At 45.2% G+C, this 18,756-nt stretch overlaps 1 protein-coding gene across 1 annotated transcript in view; it reads left to right on the top strand.

Moving 5' to 3' along the window:
- The window catches only part of rab11fip4a (RAB11 family interacting protein 4 (class II) a), a 65,534-nt gene that overhangs the window by 9,357 nt on the left and 37,421 nt on the right, over positions 1–18,756 (top strand). Inside the window, exons 2-3 of the mRNA XM_062532747.1 lie at positions 2,182–2,269; positions 7,774–7,859. Of these exons, the coding sequence (XP_062388731.1) occupies positions 2,182–2,269; positions 7,774–7,859 (174 nt within the window). The remainder of the gene's footprint in view (positions 1–2,181; positions 2,270–7,773; positions 7,860–18,756) is intronic.

The following is an 18,756-nucleotide window of genomic DNA, read 5'->3' on the forward strand; positions in this document are numbered from 1 at the left end:
ATGTCTGCGGCTCTATCTGTGTGTATGTGTGTGTGCGTGCGTGCGTGTGTGCGTACGTGTATACTGTAGACATGTGAGTTTATGTAGTCCTTGGGCTACTTGTTATGCTGTCATGCATTTTTTGATGCATCAGACCAAATTGGGCGCATGTGTGTTTGCGGCATCAGATAACAGTCCACTTTTCCATGGTCTCCCAGGGACACGGTGACACACACCTATCAATCGTCTGTGTCATAATACAGATTTCGTCGTGCTGAGTGACAGCTCCCTCTCCTCTCTGCCTCCTCAGCCCATGAACACAGCCTCTCTGAGACCCATCAGAGGCGGTCTGCTTTGATGCACACTCTGTGTTGTTAGGTGCATTCTGGGCTCTGGGTTGATTGGCCTCGACATCAAACGACGACCCAACGACGATCAAATGACGATCACAGTCCTAGTGCTTATGTAGCTGCCATGTAGCGAATGTGTTTTCATCAAGACACAGTGTTCCACGTCACACTTCTAAAGTCATTAAATGACAACAGCATGTCTGAGGACTAGCCGATGTACTGTAGCTGCATGTCACAAGGATAACGAGGTTCAGGCTTTTACATCTGACCTTCTTTTCAGTCGTTCTCACTCTCTCTCGTTTTAGCTTTTTCTATTGCTGTCTTTTTTTTCTCTATCGCACGTTCAAACTCTGCACTTTGGTTTTTCCTCCCTGCTGATGCACTTTCTCCCCCCATTTTTCTCTCTCTCTCTCTCTCTCTCACTCAGAGTCTCTATCTCCCTCTTTTCTTCCTCTTTCTCCCTCTCCCTTTTCCACATCGCTTTGTGTTCTGGACTGTTATAAATTATTTCTCCGTGGCGATGCATAATACATGACGACTTAAGCGAGCGCAGAGCTCTTACTCTAAGTCTGAGGGATGCCTCTGTGATTGGGGATGACACAGCCTTGTTCTCTCACCGAACGCCTCCATCTACTTCTAGTCATCTGGAGGAAATCCAGTTAGAATATGAATCAGTGGATCACCGGATCAGATCACACGTTGTCAAGGCTTTTTTTTCATGTGTCGTCCTGCGCACTCCAAATCACCAAGCTTGACATACAATTGTGTATAACTCGAACCTTTCATTTCAAGATGACTGAATCGAAACCTATACACTAAGAAAAGTCTAGTCGTTTTTTTTATTTGTTATTTTTCTGGACAATTGTGTAGAACCTTGAAGCACATTTTCATATGACTGAATTGAAATCCGTGTTGAAAAACAAATGTCATTATTTGCTATTTTTCTGTACAATGGAAAAACACATTTCCCTATTTTTTTACTTTTGTTGTTTTTCCCCCTTTAAAGAGGAACTATGCAGGATTGGCGATTTCATCTCTGGTTTCGTTTTCGTTTTTCGTTTTTGCTCATTTTATGTTTGCATATTTCTCTGCTGAGCTTCCCGACAGCTTTAGCGGGTATATTTATACATAAATACTGTAGGCTATATATAAATATATAAATTGCAAGCGTGGTTCTTCTTGTTCCTTACGCGTCTCTGACTTCCAGATGTAAACAAGGAGCGATCGTCTACTGCAGAAACTGCAAGGTTGCAATAGCGGATATGGACACTGGGGGCGGGAGGAAATGTTACTGTTTTCGATGAAACTGGTCAGTCAAACAAAACAACGATTTCTGAGCGATTTTATGACTATGAAAAAGTTGCATAGGGTCTCTTTAAGCCAAATTTGCCATGTTTCTCATGTATGAGAAGGTTTCGAGTGTGTTTGACACGTTACATAATGAGGCGTCATGGGTTCGCACATCCCACGTGCTGATAAATATGCACACTGTTCCGATCACTTGCTGGCACCCCTGAGTCATGCAGGCTGATTAATCACAAAGATTGTTAGGCTGTTTTATGCTGTTTGGCTGCAAGAAGCCAAATGCTGCCCACACAACACGTCATCTATTTACTTCAACTATTACAACCAGCGTGTGTGTGCGTGTGTGCGTGTGTGTGTGTGTGTGTGTGTGTGTGTGTGTGTGTGTGTGTGTGTGTGGGGGGGGGGGGGGGGGGGGTGTGTGTGTGTGTGTGTGTGTGTGTGTGTGTGTGTGTGTGTGTGTGTGTGTGTGTGTGTGTGTGTGCGTGTGCGTGTGAGAGAAATGGGAGATAGAATATTATGCTGACTCTTCTCTCTCCCTCTCTTTCAGGTGAAGAAGTTTGCCAAGTATCTGGATCCGAACGCACACGGGAGGATCAACTTCAAAGACTTCTGCCATGGAGTGTTCGCCATCAAAGGTATGAGAGTGGGTGGCTGGAGAGCCCGGTTTTTCCTTCTCGAGCGTCGATTAATACACTTAATATGTCGTCGTGGTCGGGATCAAAGCAATTCTAAACGCGTGTCAACAAGCTTACCCGCGTATGAATATTTATGCTTTCGGCTAGCAGGAAAACAGGCCTCGTCAGCCTTTTACCAACCTCAAATACAGTCTCAGATATTTAAGGCTACCTCTGTGAGGGATTTCACAGACAGAGGTCATTATCAGAAAGAGAATGTGAGTGTGTGTGTGTGTGTGTGTGTGTGTGTGTGTGTGTGTGTATTTATGTTATAAGGATGCAGGGAGTAAGTCGATATTTTGAAGACTGGTGTGTGTGTGTGTCAGATGGTTTCCCTTTTAGTTGGCAGAAGTAAAGCATTGTGTTTCCACTTTCCAGGCAGTGAAAGCCAAGTGAATGCCATGGCCACTCACTTGCGCCCATTGTGTGTGGAATGGATGGTGTCTTTAGCAAAGCATAGCCTACCTGCCTGAAGAATCAATCTGCACAAAGGCCTGGAGAGAGTAAGGACTCTGCAAAGTGCAGCAGTCCCTTAGGAGGACAATGCATCTGTCCAATGACAAAGCTCTCAGAAAAATGCCAGTGTGCCAGAACATGGCCGTTTTTAGCCAATCAACTAGCTGACTCAGGGGAGAAAATACACACAGGTCAGAGCCACCCGGTCCCCATACAGATGTATGGCATAATGACAGAGAGAACAGGCATGGGAGAAGATGGCATATTAAGAGATTGCTAAAGTGCTAACATGCTAGCAGAGAGAATAGGCATGGGAGAAGATGGCATATTAAGAGATTGCTAATTGGTAACATGGGGAGTGTACCTATGTTCCCCAGGTCCTACAGTATGTTCGCCACTTTGTATGGGACCGGGGAACATACTGTAGGACCCTTTTTTCCCTTAACTTTAAAAAGGGTCCTATGTTCCCCGGTTTTGCCAAAAAGGGTCCTATGTTCCCCGGTATGTATTGCAACCGGGGAACATAGGACCCTTTTGGGGAAAACCGGGGAACATAGGACCCGGGGAACATAGAGATGACCCCGGTAACATGCTAACAGAGAGAAGAGATGATGTTGCTGGATTTAATCTCGGTCTGGTACGTTTTCGAATCGCTGAAAATCCAGGACTGTGTATTGTCTTTGGAATTGAGTAAACAACTGCATTTTTAACATTTGTTTACAAGAAAGATGTGTTTTCTGCACTTCTGAAACCATTTGGCAAGAGTTCTATGCACCAATTTAAGTTTAATGTCACTGCTGGTTACAACCCAGGAAGTCGTAATATGGGAAGTTCAGAAATGAATGTCAGTGGGATGCTTTCCAGACCGACCTACAGAGCAAATCCAAATTTGCTAACAGGTTGGTCTGGGTTCACCCAGGCTACTGATGTGATGTTGTTTTGCCAGACCAGAGCCAAGTCCATTCAGAGCCTGAAGTTGTCTGAGTAGGCTACACTAATCAGCATATCACTCCAATCAGCTCCAGCCCAGGAGTTGCAAGAGCCGCAGAAATGCTTGACCTTAAACAGCCTCTGTGGGCAGAGAGAGAGAAATGGATATCTTGCCGATTACAGACAATAGCGTACACGGAGCCTATGAGCGAGCAATTTGCTTTGTAGAGATTCCGGATTAGCGCTGGGGAAAAAACTAATCACAGGCTCACTTAGTGATGCTCAGAGCTGTCTTGCAGGATAACTAATCTTATAGCTCCAAAGATGGAGATGAAGATGAAGATAGTGATGAAGCGAAAGAGCCTGTGGTGAGAAGGAGATGTTCTGGAAAAAAGCAAGATGGAGTGAGAGTGGAGGAAGGAGATGATTGCAAAATGCCATGTGTGTGAATGTCACCGTGGAGTCGTGAGTCAAACCTCCAGCTCTAAATGTCGGCGATCCCCGGGACGGTGGTGGTGGTGATTGGTTTTTATGGTTATGGTGATGATGCTCAGTAGATTAAACATTATGAGTTGTGTGTCTCTACCTCTCTCCCTCTCTCTCCCAGCGAGCCATATTAAAATGCTAATCTCTACTTTTTCATGTGCTAGCCTTCATTCCCCCTCATTAGGGAGCCTTGCTTTGAGGCGTTACTGTCAGCCGCTAAACCAAGAGCATAGCTCTCTCTTTTGTCCCGGTCCACAGACCCATCCACACACTGAACGGAGTAGCTGAGCTCGCTGAGCTTTGTAATGAAACCAATAACACAATTGTTATGTCTCATAAGTACAAACATACAATGTTCTTTTGTTAACCAAACGCTGATTATGTTCTATGTTTTGTCTCGGTGACCAAATCAAATGTGAAAGCCATTCTGCGGTGTTGTTCGTCCGTTGTTCGTATCTACAGAATTGAGTCTGTTGATCGTTTGAGATCTGAGCCAGAGTGGTGTGGTGCGTTAGTCTCATTTTCCTAAAACAAAAGGACCATGGCTGGTTGCTCTCATTGACCAAACCCAGAGTCCGGTGACCCGTTCCCCGTTTTCCGGACATTTCCTGTTCTGCTGCCAAACGCCTGAACTCTGAGGGCTGCCACCTTCTCCGCAGCAGATGCCCATACCAGTCTGTGAGCTGCACTGTCGCCATTATCTCCCTTCATTTGGAAAATGTTTTATTATCTTTGGGGCTTTTTAATTTAGAGTGACAGAGAGAGAGAGAGACAGAGAGAGAGAGAGAGAGACAGAGAGACAGAGAGAGAGAGAGAGCGACAGAGAGAGAGCGAGAGAGAGAGAGAGACAGAGAAGAGAGAGCGACAGAGAGAGAGCAAGAGAGAGAGAGAGAGAGAAATTGGGAGAGAGAGAAAATGTCTGTGAGTCAGGCTCCAACCTGTGGCGCCGATTGGCGCTTGGACCCCTACATGGTAAAGGATGTTGTTGCTTCTGCTGCTTTTATCCAACCCCTCAGATCCTCTCCTCATCTTGTTATTATCCTGTTGCACCTTGAGTGTCAGGCCCGGCACTGTAGTGTGTAGGCGGCGAGGAACGAAGGTGGTGGGATGTAACTCACGGTCTGCACAACGCTTGTTCAGAATCGCAGCTCCCAAACACTGGATTAGTCAGGGACGTGGTCTGGCAGGGAGGTGGGGGTGGGGGGGTGGTTGGGGGTACACAGGGATGGTGCAAGGCGGAGGTTGGCAGGGGTCCTGGCAGAGTGGATGCAGCTTCAGTGCAGAGGAGGTGGAGGGGGAGGAAGTGGGGGTGGGGGTGTGTTGGCGAGGGACCGGGCAGAGCGCCCAGAGTGCTGCGTGGTGTCCAGCAGGTCTGCCATGACCTCCAGTGACCTGCTCGCCTCAGGAAGTAGAGAGACGCAGGAGCACAGAGGGCCCGTTTCCAATCAGTCAGTCGTGAGACACACTGCATACGCCGCAGTTACTCCTCAGGCAGTAATGGCACACAGTGGACAGTCCACTATCAAAATGTTCCTGAGCATTTACTCTCAACTTCATCATCATCTTCGTCATGTCATCATCAATATCTTTTTTTATTTTATAACCATTCTTACCATTGGCATTTGCTGTTAATCAGCCCTACAATAAAAAAAGAAATAGAATTTGATTTCTTTGTGTAAGAAAGATGGAAGCTTCTTTCTGTCTTTTTACCCTTTCTTGTTCAGTCTTTATCCACCTGTGTGTGTGTGTGTGTGTGTGTGTGTGTGTGTGTGTGTGTGTGTGTGTGTGTGTGTGTGTGTGTGTGTGTGTGTGTGTGTGTGTGTGTGTGTGTGTGTGTGTGTGGGGGGGGGGGGGGGGGTGGAGGTGGGTGGGTGGGTGTGAGAGAGAGAGAGAGAGAGAGAGAGAGAGAGAGAGAGAGAGAGAGAGAGGCGTGCAAGATGGGACAGCCTGTTTTTGCACCAGTATATTCCCCGCAGTGGCTGTGTATCCTGGCGGAACGTTCTGAGGCAAACGGAACACTGGCCCACTTGGGAAGGTCACATGATCGCCAAGTGATGCTGTGAGCTGGTACCCTAGCTCTCCCGCCCTCTTTCTCTCTCTCTTTCTCTCTCCCTCTATTTCTGGAGCTCTGAGTAGAGCCATGTTTCTGTTCCCCATACAATCCTCCCTCAAATGTCTCCCAGAGCATCTCTAATTCATGACGTTTCTCTTACTGAGGCCACAAGCAGAGCTGCACTTGAGGTGGTGCGACTCTCTCTGTGTGTACAGCTAAAGCTCGGAAACATGGAGGTGAGGAGTCCAGAATGTTTGTTTTGAACAGTGCCCAGTGCTCTTAGAGTGCTATCTAGCTGGGCACTACCTAAAAGAGTTTACGGTTAGATCTGTCATGTCAGTTTGAGAGAACTTTTTTTTTTTTTTTTAAGTAGAGTGTATTTATATCACTGTGAACTGAAAAAGGATTTAGACCACCACTGCTGATGAATTAGGTCACTTCCTCTCTGACGAGGGGAAACTGTATGTATGTACTTGTGAGTGTTTCAGACCTGTTTGCTGTACCACACCCACATCCATAGCCATTTCCCGCAAGAGCCCGGTGAACACAGCATTTATCTCTGACAAACAGCCATGGCTCAAAATGGCACTAGCAGCCATTTATCCTTCTCTGCGGGAATGAAGATAAACCTGCTACTGAAATGGCTGTGCCCTTGCACCTTGTCTCCTTGGCTTTAGGATGGACACACAGAATGGGATTTATAGATCGCCCTGAATTTTAGTGTGGTGTGCACATTTGAAGAAAAACTCTGGGATTCTTCAACTTGGGCCCTCAATTGTTTGGTTTCCAGACTGATACAAAAAGCTGACCAAGGATAAATGTACAGTTGAATTAAATATTATTAATTTAGCCAGTTATCCATTACAATTAAGTGTGAAATACATTAAGGGGAATATATTATCAACACTGTGAATATTCAGCTGTATGCTATATGTAAGCAATGACAAAGTGGGTGTGCTTGTGTGTCCATGCAGTTTCGTCGGCCTATGCAGTACTGTACATCTCCTCATAGTAGCAGGCTAATGGCTCATTTCAATCCAAAAATCTGTTTTCTAAAACAGATAGTTCCGGTCCTTGATTATGATTGGCTGAATCGTGTTCGATGCTATTGCAAAATCCAGCACAAGCATACACCTTGACCACATTTCATTTTGTAAAACTGCGCTACTATAACTTGATACAAAAGTTAAAGTAGTTGTGTCTCGATGTTGCTTGGCAACCATTTAGTTACAGTCTTGGCAGAAGAATGATTTTCTATGACTAAATCGTTGCATTTCCCGTTGCTGTTCCTTTATTTTATGAAATCTTGCCAGATCTGTGTAGTAACCATTTTAGAGAAGCAATAAGCCACTCCAGCCCGTAGGTTACACTGATTTTAGAACTCCGCTAGGGTATCGTGCCTAACAATGCCCCTTAGCTATTCTAAAATCAGTGTAGCCTGCCTCTCTGGGTCTGATTGCTTAATTAGATCGGCCATATCCGAAATCCATACAACACAAGTTATTTTCAGCCTGTTTATCACACTGTGTTTGCTTTTTAGGCTGCGAGGAAATCTTGAAAACAGCTCTGGGGACACCACATGTTGACTCCCACGCGTACGAGACGGACAATGGCTACTACTACCAGGTAAGGCAGAGGCACCATCAGCACAAAATAACTTGTTTCTCCTAAAAGACTTAATACCTCCGCTATCCAGTGGTCAATGGGAATGAGTCAGCTGGAAAAAGCAGTGTCTGTGTCTGTGTCTGAGAGGGAGGAGTGTGTGTGTGTGTGTGTGTGTGTGTGTGTGTGTGTGTGTGTGTGTGTGTGAGAGAGAGAGGTGTGTGTGTGTGTGTGAGAGAGAGAGAGAGAGAGAGAGGTGTGTGTATGTGTGTGTGTGTGTGTGTGTGTCTGTGTGTCTGTGTCTGGCTGCCTTGATCTGCAAAATAGGGATTGTTTGGGGCAAAGAGAGAGAGAGAGAGACTGTCTGTGTGTTGTCTGTGAAAGCGTGCTGTTTACATGTGGGGTGGGCTCAACTACACACACACACACACACACACACACACACACACACACACGTCTCATCTGTATAATGGTTGTTGACCGCACAGACTGGTTATAATGAGGAAAAATGGGGTGCCTGCCCCCCTATCCCCTGTCCCATCCCACCCATCCCACATCCCCACCCTCACATGGGCCTCACAGCATTCCCACTGGCCCCAATGAAGATGGCTGGCTTTGGCCAGGCATTAGTAATGGCCAGTGATTCAGCTATTGTACGTGGAACAACTGAGGCCTGTGCGCCTGAAATGGAATGTGGCTAAAATGGAATGGTGTGTGGGAAGGGGAAGCTCACGCTTCGCAGTACCAGTGAGTCTCCTCCGCCGCCTGTGGAAACCGGCCTGTGCAGGCAGCGCAGTATGACTGTTTTAGATTTGGGGAGGTATTTTTTGATACGGTGACTTCCCCTCCTGTCTGTGTTCACTCAAGAAGGTCACTGGACGGGAACACAGTCATAACACAGTAGGAGTTTGCAGGTGTGTGCTTTGTGTGTGTGTGTGTGTGTGTGTGTGTGTGTGTGTGTGTGTGTGTGTGTGTGTGTGTGTGTGTGTGTGTGTGTGTGTGTGTGTGTGTGTGTGTGTGTGTGTGTGTGTGTGTGCTTGTGTGTGTGTGCATACACTGTCTTTGCGTGCACACACCACCACTCTAAGTTGTGCAAGCTCTCTGCTGTTTCTCATTTCCTCTGCTGGGTGCATGCTGAGGCTGCTTTTTCCCACCCAGGCAACGCTGGGCCTTCATGGTAAGCTACCTTTCATCTTCACACAGGCTGTGGTGCAGTGCTGTTGATGTAAACGGAGGCCAGTGAGTTGTGGATGGTTGTCTGTCTGTCTGTATGTACAGTACGTGTGCGTGGCTGGGTTATCCAGAACTTGGGCTGGCTTGGACTGAACTGTTGGACTGGAGTGCAGTGTCTCATGGAGAGCAACACTGTGGTGGTAATGATTTAAAAGCAGTATTTCTGCGTTCTGACCTAATGTGTTTGCACAGAGAGACTCTCTCTCTCTCGCTCTCTCTTTCTCTCTCTCTCTCTCTGTCTCTCTCTCTCTGCCCCCACCCACCCCGCTTCTACTGTGTGTGTGTTTGTGTGTGTGTGTGTGTGTGTGATAGAGTATGTGTGTGTGTGTGTGTGTGTGTGTGTGTGTGTGTGTGCGCGAGTGTTGTCTGATGCAGGTGTTTCATTTCCTTTCGCCCCTCTGGGGGAGCGCTCTCTGTTCTCCATCTCTCCCATTGTGACAGGATTAGCAAGCCTCTTGAACCCAGCCGGCCCTGTTGAAAGAACACTGCAGCGTTGTAATACATTCTCCTCCCAAATCATGACATTTTATGAATAGCTTCATAAAATGTCATCTCAGGCCCAGATAAAGATGTCCTTTTTGAGCAGTCTGTCTGACACATGCTGGCATTCACAAACATAGTGATTGATGGCTCGTGTCAGGGGTGTGTGTGACAAATGGTGGCTATAATGGCCATAATGCACTCTAATGTACTGTTGTGTGTGCTAAAATGCATTAAATTCATGAAACAAACTTGGGAACACACATACATCATTGGGGCACAATGTACAGTAATTTCCTGTATACTCCGCATTGTGTATAAGCCGCAGGACAGTGTTTTATGCAAGTTAAAAGAAACAAAACCATATTAACACCAAGAAGAAATTTTGCAAAATCAATGTAAGCCGCGGCTAATAGTCAGGAAATTGCCGTACAGTACATACACTCATGCGTCATGGCTGTTATCATCACCAGACCTGTCTGCTTAGCAGCACCCTCACAGCCTAAAATGGGAGTGCATGCATATGCAGTTTTGTATGTGTGAGTGCACACTCATTGTTATCCCTCTAGAGCCCGTATATCGTACTGTGTGTATTTGATTTTGTACATGCATATATCGGTGTGTGTGTTTTCCAAATCTGAGTGTGAGAGAGAGCGAGAGAGAGAAAGAGAGAGAGAATATGTGTGTGTGTTTATAACAGAGAGAGAGAGAGACACACACACACACACACACACACATACACACACACACCTTCTCTCTCTCTCTGAGTTATAAACACACACACACACACACACACACACACACACACACACAGATATATACAGTACGTATCTATCTATCAATGTGTCTGTGTTTATAGCAGTGAGAGAGAGCATTGGAGTATGTATGAGTATGTTCATAACATACAGAGAGAGAGAGTTAGTGTGTGTGTGTGTGTTTATACAGTAACACAGAGAAAGAGCTTTATCTGTAGGACACCCCCCCCCCCATGCTGCTCCAGTCTCTCTCCCTCTCTCATTGGCCACCTCTACTTCTCAGATCTCATATCTCAGATCTTCCTCCTCTAACTCTCAGCCCTGGGCAGCAGATGGCCCCTCACTCGATCACCCGCTCGCTCTCACCAAGTGCCTTAATGGCCAGTGTCAGCAGGTTGATCCTCGGCCATTAGATTTAGCCTCAGCAGAACGTAAATGTTTAAGCAGCGTAGCGCAGTCCAAGACTGGCCCTTGATCGCTGAGCCTTTTTAAGGAGAGTTACATAACGTCTGCCACTGCAGTCGTACTTAAGAAGAGTACAGTCTCTGATTGGCTGAGGGTAAGGAAAAAGATGCTCATCGTTGTGGTGTCATGATGCTAAAATGACCATATGCATACATACAGTAGCATGCCTAAATATTTGGATGGGAATACTAAAACGATTCCACAGCAAAATCCTCAAACTTCAGTAATAGAGCTAGTAGCTTTCATTACAACCCGACTAGAGCACCATTCTTAAAGCATCAGTACAAAACAAGTTGGGATATCGTAGCATTTTCAATTTCAGGGTATCTATCGCCAGATCTTATTAGTACCTGCGCATCATGCAACTCTGACTCATTGTAACTCTGTAGTGTCACAGATACGTCTTTGTTTACAGTCAGCTGAGGTCGTACAGTACCTCACATGAAAGATGTGTTGGGTTCATGGCAACAGATCAATCTCACCTGATTGATCGGGCAAAGCCAATCAGGACAGGATGGCTCTCTCCCCTGGGGGTAGTTTGTACAGCGAGCATCAAACTGCTGGCAAGGTCCCTGTTTTGTTTTGCTACTGTGAAAGCTGTTGTATACAGTAAGTGATGTGTTTCCTAAACTCCTAACATAGCCACCATAGTCCTCTCTCTCTTCTGCTCAATTCACATCAAAGAATTACAACATATGTTCTAAAAAAACAGGTGGTTCACACCAGTGCAATAACTTGTAAGCAGTAGACTAGAGCCAACGTTTCCTACCAAAAAAACGACAATATGTCCAGTTGAAGCATTTCAAAGGTTTTTGCTACATCTGTTTGCAAATTTGATCTACCAGCTGTTCTGCTGGCCCTAGGCTAATTAGTTTTTGGCAAAACTTCATAATGCATTTCAAAATATGCAGCCACAGATTAAATAAACAACAGGCACTGACAAATATGAGGGTGATATAGTGTTGTTAGTATAGTCTGCTTTTTGCATGACAGATCCTCTAAACTCTATAAATATAAATTTTTGGTTCATTTGGTTTTAGGACCACTCCCTTTTTTCCCTTCATTTTATGACTGCATCAACTGAAATCCCCGACCAGTGGAGAGATTTGAGAGAGCACAATACGAAACTCTGCTTGGTGCGATTAATGGTGGTTTAAGTTTGTTGACTTAGATCAACTGACGTTTGGAGTTGAAGCTGTTTCTACATTTGATTTCCACATGGCAGTACCGCATCCATTCCATAGGTGGAGTACTTGCACTATGTACAGCACCAGATAATACCTTGGTGTGACACTTCATATTTTTGTCAGTAGGGGGCAATATTAAACAAGAAATATTCTCCTCAGCAGAGCACCACAAACCTTGTGCTTCCTGCCAAGTTATGAAGTTATTTCCTAGCTGGCGTGCTGAAATATAGACATTTTAATGATTGTGGTCATACTGGCCCAAATATTTTTAAATACTGAGGTCTGCATTCTACCATAAATATACCCAATGTCAACCAATAAGTTTTGTTCTGAGAAATGGTTTATGTGCCGTTTGGCACTTGCCACGTGGCAGCCATTGTTAAATGCATGGTTTAAATCAGCATCCCAGATAAATAAAGATTAAACTAGACTTGAATTGAACTCCTGTCTGGTGAGAGGCTATACTGTATACTGTAGCTTGTGATCTCACTATTAGCAAACTATTCTCAGGTCCTTAGTGTGTCAGTTGGGAGTTTGTATCTGTGATGCTGAAATAACAAATGGAATTCAAAGACAGTGGTCATTTCTCCTTCAATTTTTGGAGAATATAATTAGATAAAAGTGAAGACTCATGCAAGAAATAGAGAGAACGTTACATTAAAGAGAGAGAGAGAGAGAATGTTGTGTCTATCCAGCCTCAGGCCTTGTCCCTTTCAAACGGCTGAGTTGTGTGGAACAGGAGTTCCAACTTTAATGGCAGAAACTTTTTCTCTCTCGCTCCCAGCGGTAATTAAACGTGTGGCGAATAGCTCCCGAGTCAGACGAGCACTGGGCGCTGCGGGCCCTCGTCATCATCAAGCGGAGGAAGAGCAGAGGAGAGGAGAGTGAAGCTGTACACAGTAATGAGATGACTCAAGCAGCAGGGCCAGGGGAAGTCACGCCATTCCCGTAAATCAAACTAATATAATTTTTTATTTTTTATTTTATAATGCCGTGGCATATCCTCATAAAATTAATGATCTGAAGTATGCGAGTGCAGAAATGTTTTTTCCCTGTGCTCTTTACCATCTCTGATTCCAGATAGAGCTCGTCAGGTTTTTTTTCACTCTGTTCCTGTCGTTTATGTTGTGCCAACACGTTTGAAAGGCTATGATCATCTGTGTTGTGGCCTCTCTGTGTGCCAAGCCAGAAGACATACATAGGCAACAACAGCCCAGACCACTGTTTCCAGAGAGGTTGCCTGCGTTCCGATGTCCATTTCCTCAATGATATACTGTAGCAGCATCAGGCGAGGGTGTTGACACAGAGATGGACACAGAGATGGACACGGGCACAGTGGACACATGCTAGTGTCCTGCCCTCACCCTTCTTCTCTTACCTCTTACCTAATCCCACCTCTCCTCACCTCTCCTACTCGTCTCGTCTCACCCCCCCCTAACCTTTTGTCTCCTTTCCTAACTTCTCATTTCCTCTCCTCACCCCCCGTCTCATCTTCTAACCCCTAACTCCTCTCTTTAACTCCACCTCACCCTCTCTAAACTGTCCCCCCTCCCCTAACCTCTTGTCTCCTTCCCTAACCTCTCGTCTCCTCTCCTAACCTCTTGTCTCCTTCCCTAACCTCTCGTCTCCTCTCCTAACCTCTTGTCTCCTTCCCTAACCTCTCGTCTCCTTCCCTAACCTCTTGTCTCCTTCCCTAACCCCTCCTCTCCTCTCCTAACTTCTCCTCTCCTAACCTCTCGTCTCCTTCCCTAAACTCTTGCCTCCTTTCTTAACCCCTTGTCCCCTCCTCTAGCCCCTCTTCACAACTCGTCTCCTTTCCTAACCTCTCCTCTCTCCTCTCCTCCTCTAACCCCTCATCTCTTCTCCTCCTATATCGTCCTCCTGTCTCTGTCCTCTCGGGATGGCAATGTGTCAGGCTGTCATCTCCTGTTCCTGTTGTCACTTGTAAAGGCGCATGTTGATGGCACAATGTCAAGCCCCCGCAGCACCGCACTGTGCAGTGCAGCCTGGCGAATCACCCCCTCTCACCAACACTTACAGACGCGTGACTCATGTCTGCCTCTATCAACAGGCATTTGTTGGCAAAGCCTATATATACACCACCGCAACAACTTGCTGCATTAGCTTCAAAAAGTATATTATTATTATTATTATTATTATTATTACTATTTTTAACATTTTTTTTATTATTAATATTTTCCTCTCTATTTTTGTGTTAAATATTCCAAAATGTAAAGCACTTTGAGCGGCATTCTGTGTATGAAAGCTGCTACACAAATAAAGCTTATTATTATTATTATTACTGTTTGTGCCTTCGGCAAAAGCCTGTTTACTCTCTCAGAGCAAAGCAATTTAAATGAAAATGTTATGGCACGCGCTTCGAATTGTAATCTCTTATGGCAAATTCTGTTTTAGTGGGGTGGGGAATGCTTGTCTGCTCCTTACATTATTACTCAGAATTTCGCTTTTCTTGTGTTGTTTCTTGTTCTTGCTCCTGTTGCTCTTCGGGTTAACAAAACGTCGCTGGTACCATCTATGAGTCATGCTACGTAAAATGAGTTGGATGAGAGTCATGCGCAAGAGTCAGTTTTCAACTCTCACAGGCGTATCACTGTGACTGAGCATGAAGGATGTGGGTGTATGTATGTGTGTGTGTGTGTGTGAATGTGAGGACATGTGTTTGTGAAGAGCTGCGTGTGGGTGTCTGTGTCATTGTGGCTGTGCATGTGGTGTATGCAGGTGCAAGCGTGTCTGTGTGTGTGTGTGAGAGAGAGAGAGTCCAGTTAGGCTTACTGTAGTCCTCTTGCTGCTGGTGTTCTCCCTGAGGCTAATCCAGCTCTGTTACAGGATGTCCATTCATTAGCCGCTCCCACCTCACTCACTCTCTCTCTCTCTCTCTCTCTCTCTTTCTCCCTCTCTCTCTCTGTGTCCCTTTGAAGCTCTGATCAGGTTTACAATGCGCGTGCGCATGTGTGTGTGTGCGTGTGTGCGCATGTGTGTGTATATGTGTGTGTGTGTGTGTGTGTGTCCTGAGGTTGACAAGGGAACAGGAGAGCTGTTTGATGGAATAAGACGTGGGCTTATTCAGACTCTTTTAACTCCACCTGAGTTCTGCCGGCAGCTTAACAGAGTTGTACTGAGCACATGAATGAAGGCAGCTGCCAGCCCTCCGAGAATGCAGTTGTGGACACACTCTAAATTCTATCCTAAATATTATGTTCTATTTAGGCTCAATAAGTAAAGGAATGAACAGGCACAATTACAGCTCAGTATGAGTCATGTAATTGCAAAGTCATAATTTATTAAGTCCTATTCAGAAGGTGCATCATTTATTAATGACAATATGGCAGTGATGGACCATTTAATTATGTCTTTACAATAAAGAGTCAAAGGTATAACTACACATTATGAGTCATCATTTTCTTTTGACATGGAATTACTGTGCATTGTATTTCAAATCATTTAGAAGTTGTATCACAAAGACATGAACACAACTTTGCCCGCTTGGAATCAGGATTGGGCTTCACCATAAAGACCCCTGAGGTCTTTAGAATAGAATATATCCTTTTTTCATCCCGTGAGGGAAATTCTTTATGGTGAACAGCGGTACATGCTGATAGCTCTATGTTACTGTGCACAAGTGACTAACAGCGTCCATGTCACATTCTGGTTCACGCACGAACGGGACCCAGGTTTGATTTTGTCTTGGATCATTTCCCAATTCCACCCCATCTCTCTCTCTCTCCCACTTGCCTCCTGTCACTCTCTTCACTGTCCTGTCTGATTAAAGGCCCAAAAAAAGTATATATATATACTGTATATAAAAATGTACCAGTGCCATCAGTTGAACCCCAGCTGCCCCGTTTGGGCAGTCCTAGTGTTATAGCCAGAAGGGTTTCATTAGGGTGACCAGAGAGTGCCACAGGAGGCTTCATCTCCTCCAGCAGAGCTTGGTACTGGTGTTGTAAGCTAGTTTATTTAAGACAGGATTGCAAATGGATGAATGCCTCAGCCACAAGGCTTGACAAGCCACATTGAATGAAGCTGCCAACCACCAGACGAAGTACAAATATGGGCCCTGACAAAAATGTTTGTATGCTGGTTTGTTTGTGCAGTGTGCTGAAAAAAAGGCGATGTGCATAGGAGTGTGTCTGCTTGTTTGACATGATACCTGTGTTTTTAGCTATTATTGTGCACTGCTTACCTATAAAATAACCTAAGCACAGTAGTTAACAGTAGGATCATTCCTATTTAATTGACACACTGATAACAACATACAGTAAGGCAAAGTATTATCCTTATAGATATTGTTTATCTACATTTTTTGTAGCTTGTGATCATTTTATTTTTTCACCTTTTTGGATTGGCTTTAGAATTATGTATATAGCCACAGGATGAATGATACATACTGTATGAGTTTGACCCTTGAGTGGATTGTCGAGTGGTCAGTATGAGCGAACTGAGTGAAAGCCACTCACTTGACCTTCAGACTCTCCTCAAAGGACACAGAGTATTCAGGGACGGATGATGAGATTTGGGAGAGACGTGTTTTTATGTGCGTTGATAAGAATATATGACTACATTTGTAAAGCATTGGCTGTGGCACATGTATCTGTCTGTTGCCATTTAATGTGTGCATGTCTGTTTGGTGTGTGTGTGTGTGTGTGTGTGTGTGTGTGCGTGTGCGTGTGCGAGTGCATGTGCGCGTGTGTGTGTGTGCATGCATATGTGTGTGTGTGTTTACGATGGTGACCATGACAGGATCTCTGGGTGATTGACTGAGCAGCAGTACTGGTGGCAGCACTTCACATTACTGCCTCATTTCAGGGCCATTTCCTTATCTGTCTCATGTCTCACACCTCTTTGCCCTCCCTCCCTCCTTCCCTCTCTCATCTCTCTCTTTCCCTCTCTCCATCTCTCTCCCTCCCTCTCTCCATCTCTCTCCTTCTCTCTCCCTCCCTCTCTCATCTCTCTCTTTCCCTCTCTCCATCTCTCTCCTTCCCTCTCTCCATCTCTCCCCCTCCCTCTCTCCATCTCTCTCCTTCCCTCTCTCCTTCTCTTGCTCCATCACCTAATACTATCCCCTCCCTCTCTCCTCATCTTTTTTTCTCACATTTTTTCTTGGTCTCACAGCTCTTTTACCTGCCCTCCCTTCTTCCTTTTCTCCTTCCCTCTCCCTCTTTCCCTCTCTCCCTCTCTCTCTCTATCACCCTCTACTCCCTCCTCCCTCTCTCCTCATCTCCTCTCACCTTTTTTCTCTGTCTCTCACCTCTTTTTCCTCTCCTCTCACCTTCCATTTCTCCCTCCCACAATCATTCTCTACTTTCTCCTTCCTGTCTCCCTCCTTCCCTCTCTCCTAATTCTCTTCACCTCCTTTCTCTGTGTCTCTCCTTTCTTTTCTCCCCTCCTCATTTACAGTTTTATCCCAGCACAGTATGTGTCCTTTTCTCTTTTTCTCTCCTGGCCGGGTTGCTCCTCTCATCCTTTCTTCTGTCCTCTCCTCTCCTCTCTTTCATCCTTTCTCTCCTCTCCTCTCTTCTCCTCTCTCTCACCCTTTCTTCTCTCCTCTCCTCCCCTCTCTCTCATCCTTTCTTCTCTCCTCTCCTCTCTTTCATCCTTTCTCTCCTCTCCTCTGCTTGACATCTTTCATCTCTCATTCTGTAGCCTCCCTGTAGCCTCATGTTTTTCTTCACCCCTGTTTTTATCTCCTCTCCTGTCGTCACTTCACCCCTCTCTCTCTCTCTCTCTCTCCCTCGTTCTCTCTCTAGTTCATTCTGTCTCAGCACATGCTGATCACTATCGCACTGTCGAGATGGAAGGAGATTATTCTTCATTTGAATTCTCTTCGCTCCTCCTCCTCCTCCTCCTCTTGCAGTGTTTCTCTATCTCTCTCTCTCTCTCACACACACACACACACACACACACACACACACACACACACGCCTTCTCTTTGTCCTGGCCATGAAAGTGAAGATGTGACAGCAGAGGATCAGCCCGTGAGGATGAGCACGCATGACAAATTTCAAACTCACCCCGAGGCTCAGTACAGTAAGGATGCACCAGCAGAAGTAGCACATCTAAAAACCAAGCCTCATCGCCTTTAAGCCAAAAGTTGTTTACTCAGAACATCAACTTAAAAGTGCAGCGCTAGTCCGTGCAGCAAGATTGGATGTGGGATAAATACAGTGCTGCTGTATAGCAGTATAACCGCACTGAGTTTGTTTGAAAGCCCTTTTTCCCTGCACATTATGAAGACATTTTAGCCTTATTATTCTCATGCTATAGCCTTTCTGATTTGCCCTCCTCATAGGTCCTGGGTTCTACTAATGAGACCTGTCTGTCACAAGGCATACTGATGCATCACGACCTGAGCTCAGCAGACAGGAGAGGATGATGACAGGTCCCCGTGACAGACAGGAAGACAGAGACAGAGAGAAAGAGACATAATACGAGAAAGGGAGAGATAGAGAGAGACAGAGATTTAAAAAGAGAAAGAAAATGACAGATTGAGAGATAGAGACATAAAGTGAGAAAGAGTGAGACATAGACATAAAGAGAGAGTGAGAGAGATTAGAGACAGACGTCATTATTTCCACTACTGTTTATTTTGTGTATTTTGTGCTAACATGTTTATACATTGCATGCTGTATCTCTGTTTTCTTCCCTTGTGATACTACAGTGTTATTTGTAACACTAGCTTTGGCAACACTATACCAAAAGTCATGCTAATAAAGCACCCTTGAATTTGAATTTCAGAGACAGAGAGATAGAGATAGATAGTTGTATGTCTGACAGGGATAT

This window comes from Sardina pilchardus, chromosome 3 (assembly GCF_963854185.1).
Source record: "Sardina pilchardus chromosome 3, fSarPil1.1, whole genome shotgun sequence".
NCBI lineage: Eukaryota > Metazoa > Chordata > Actinopteri > Clupeiformes > Clupeidae > Sardina > Sardina pilchardus.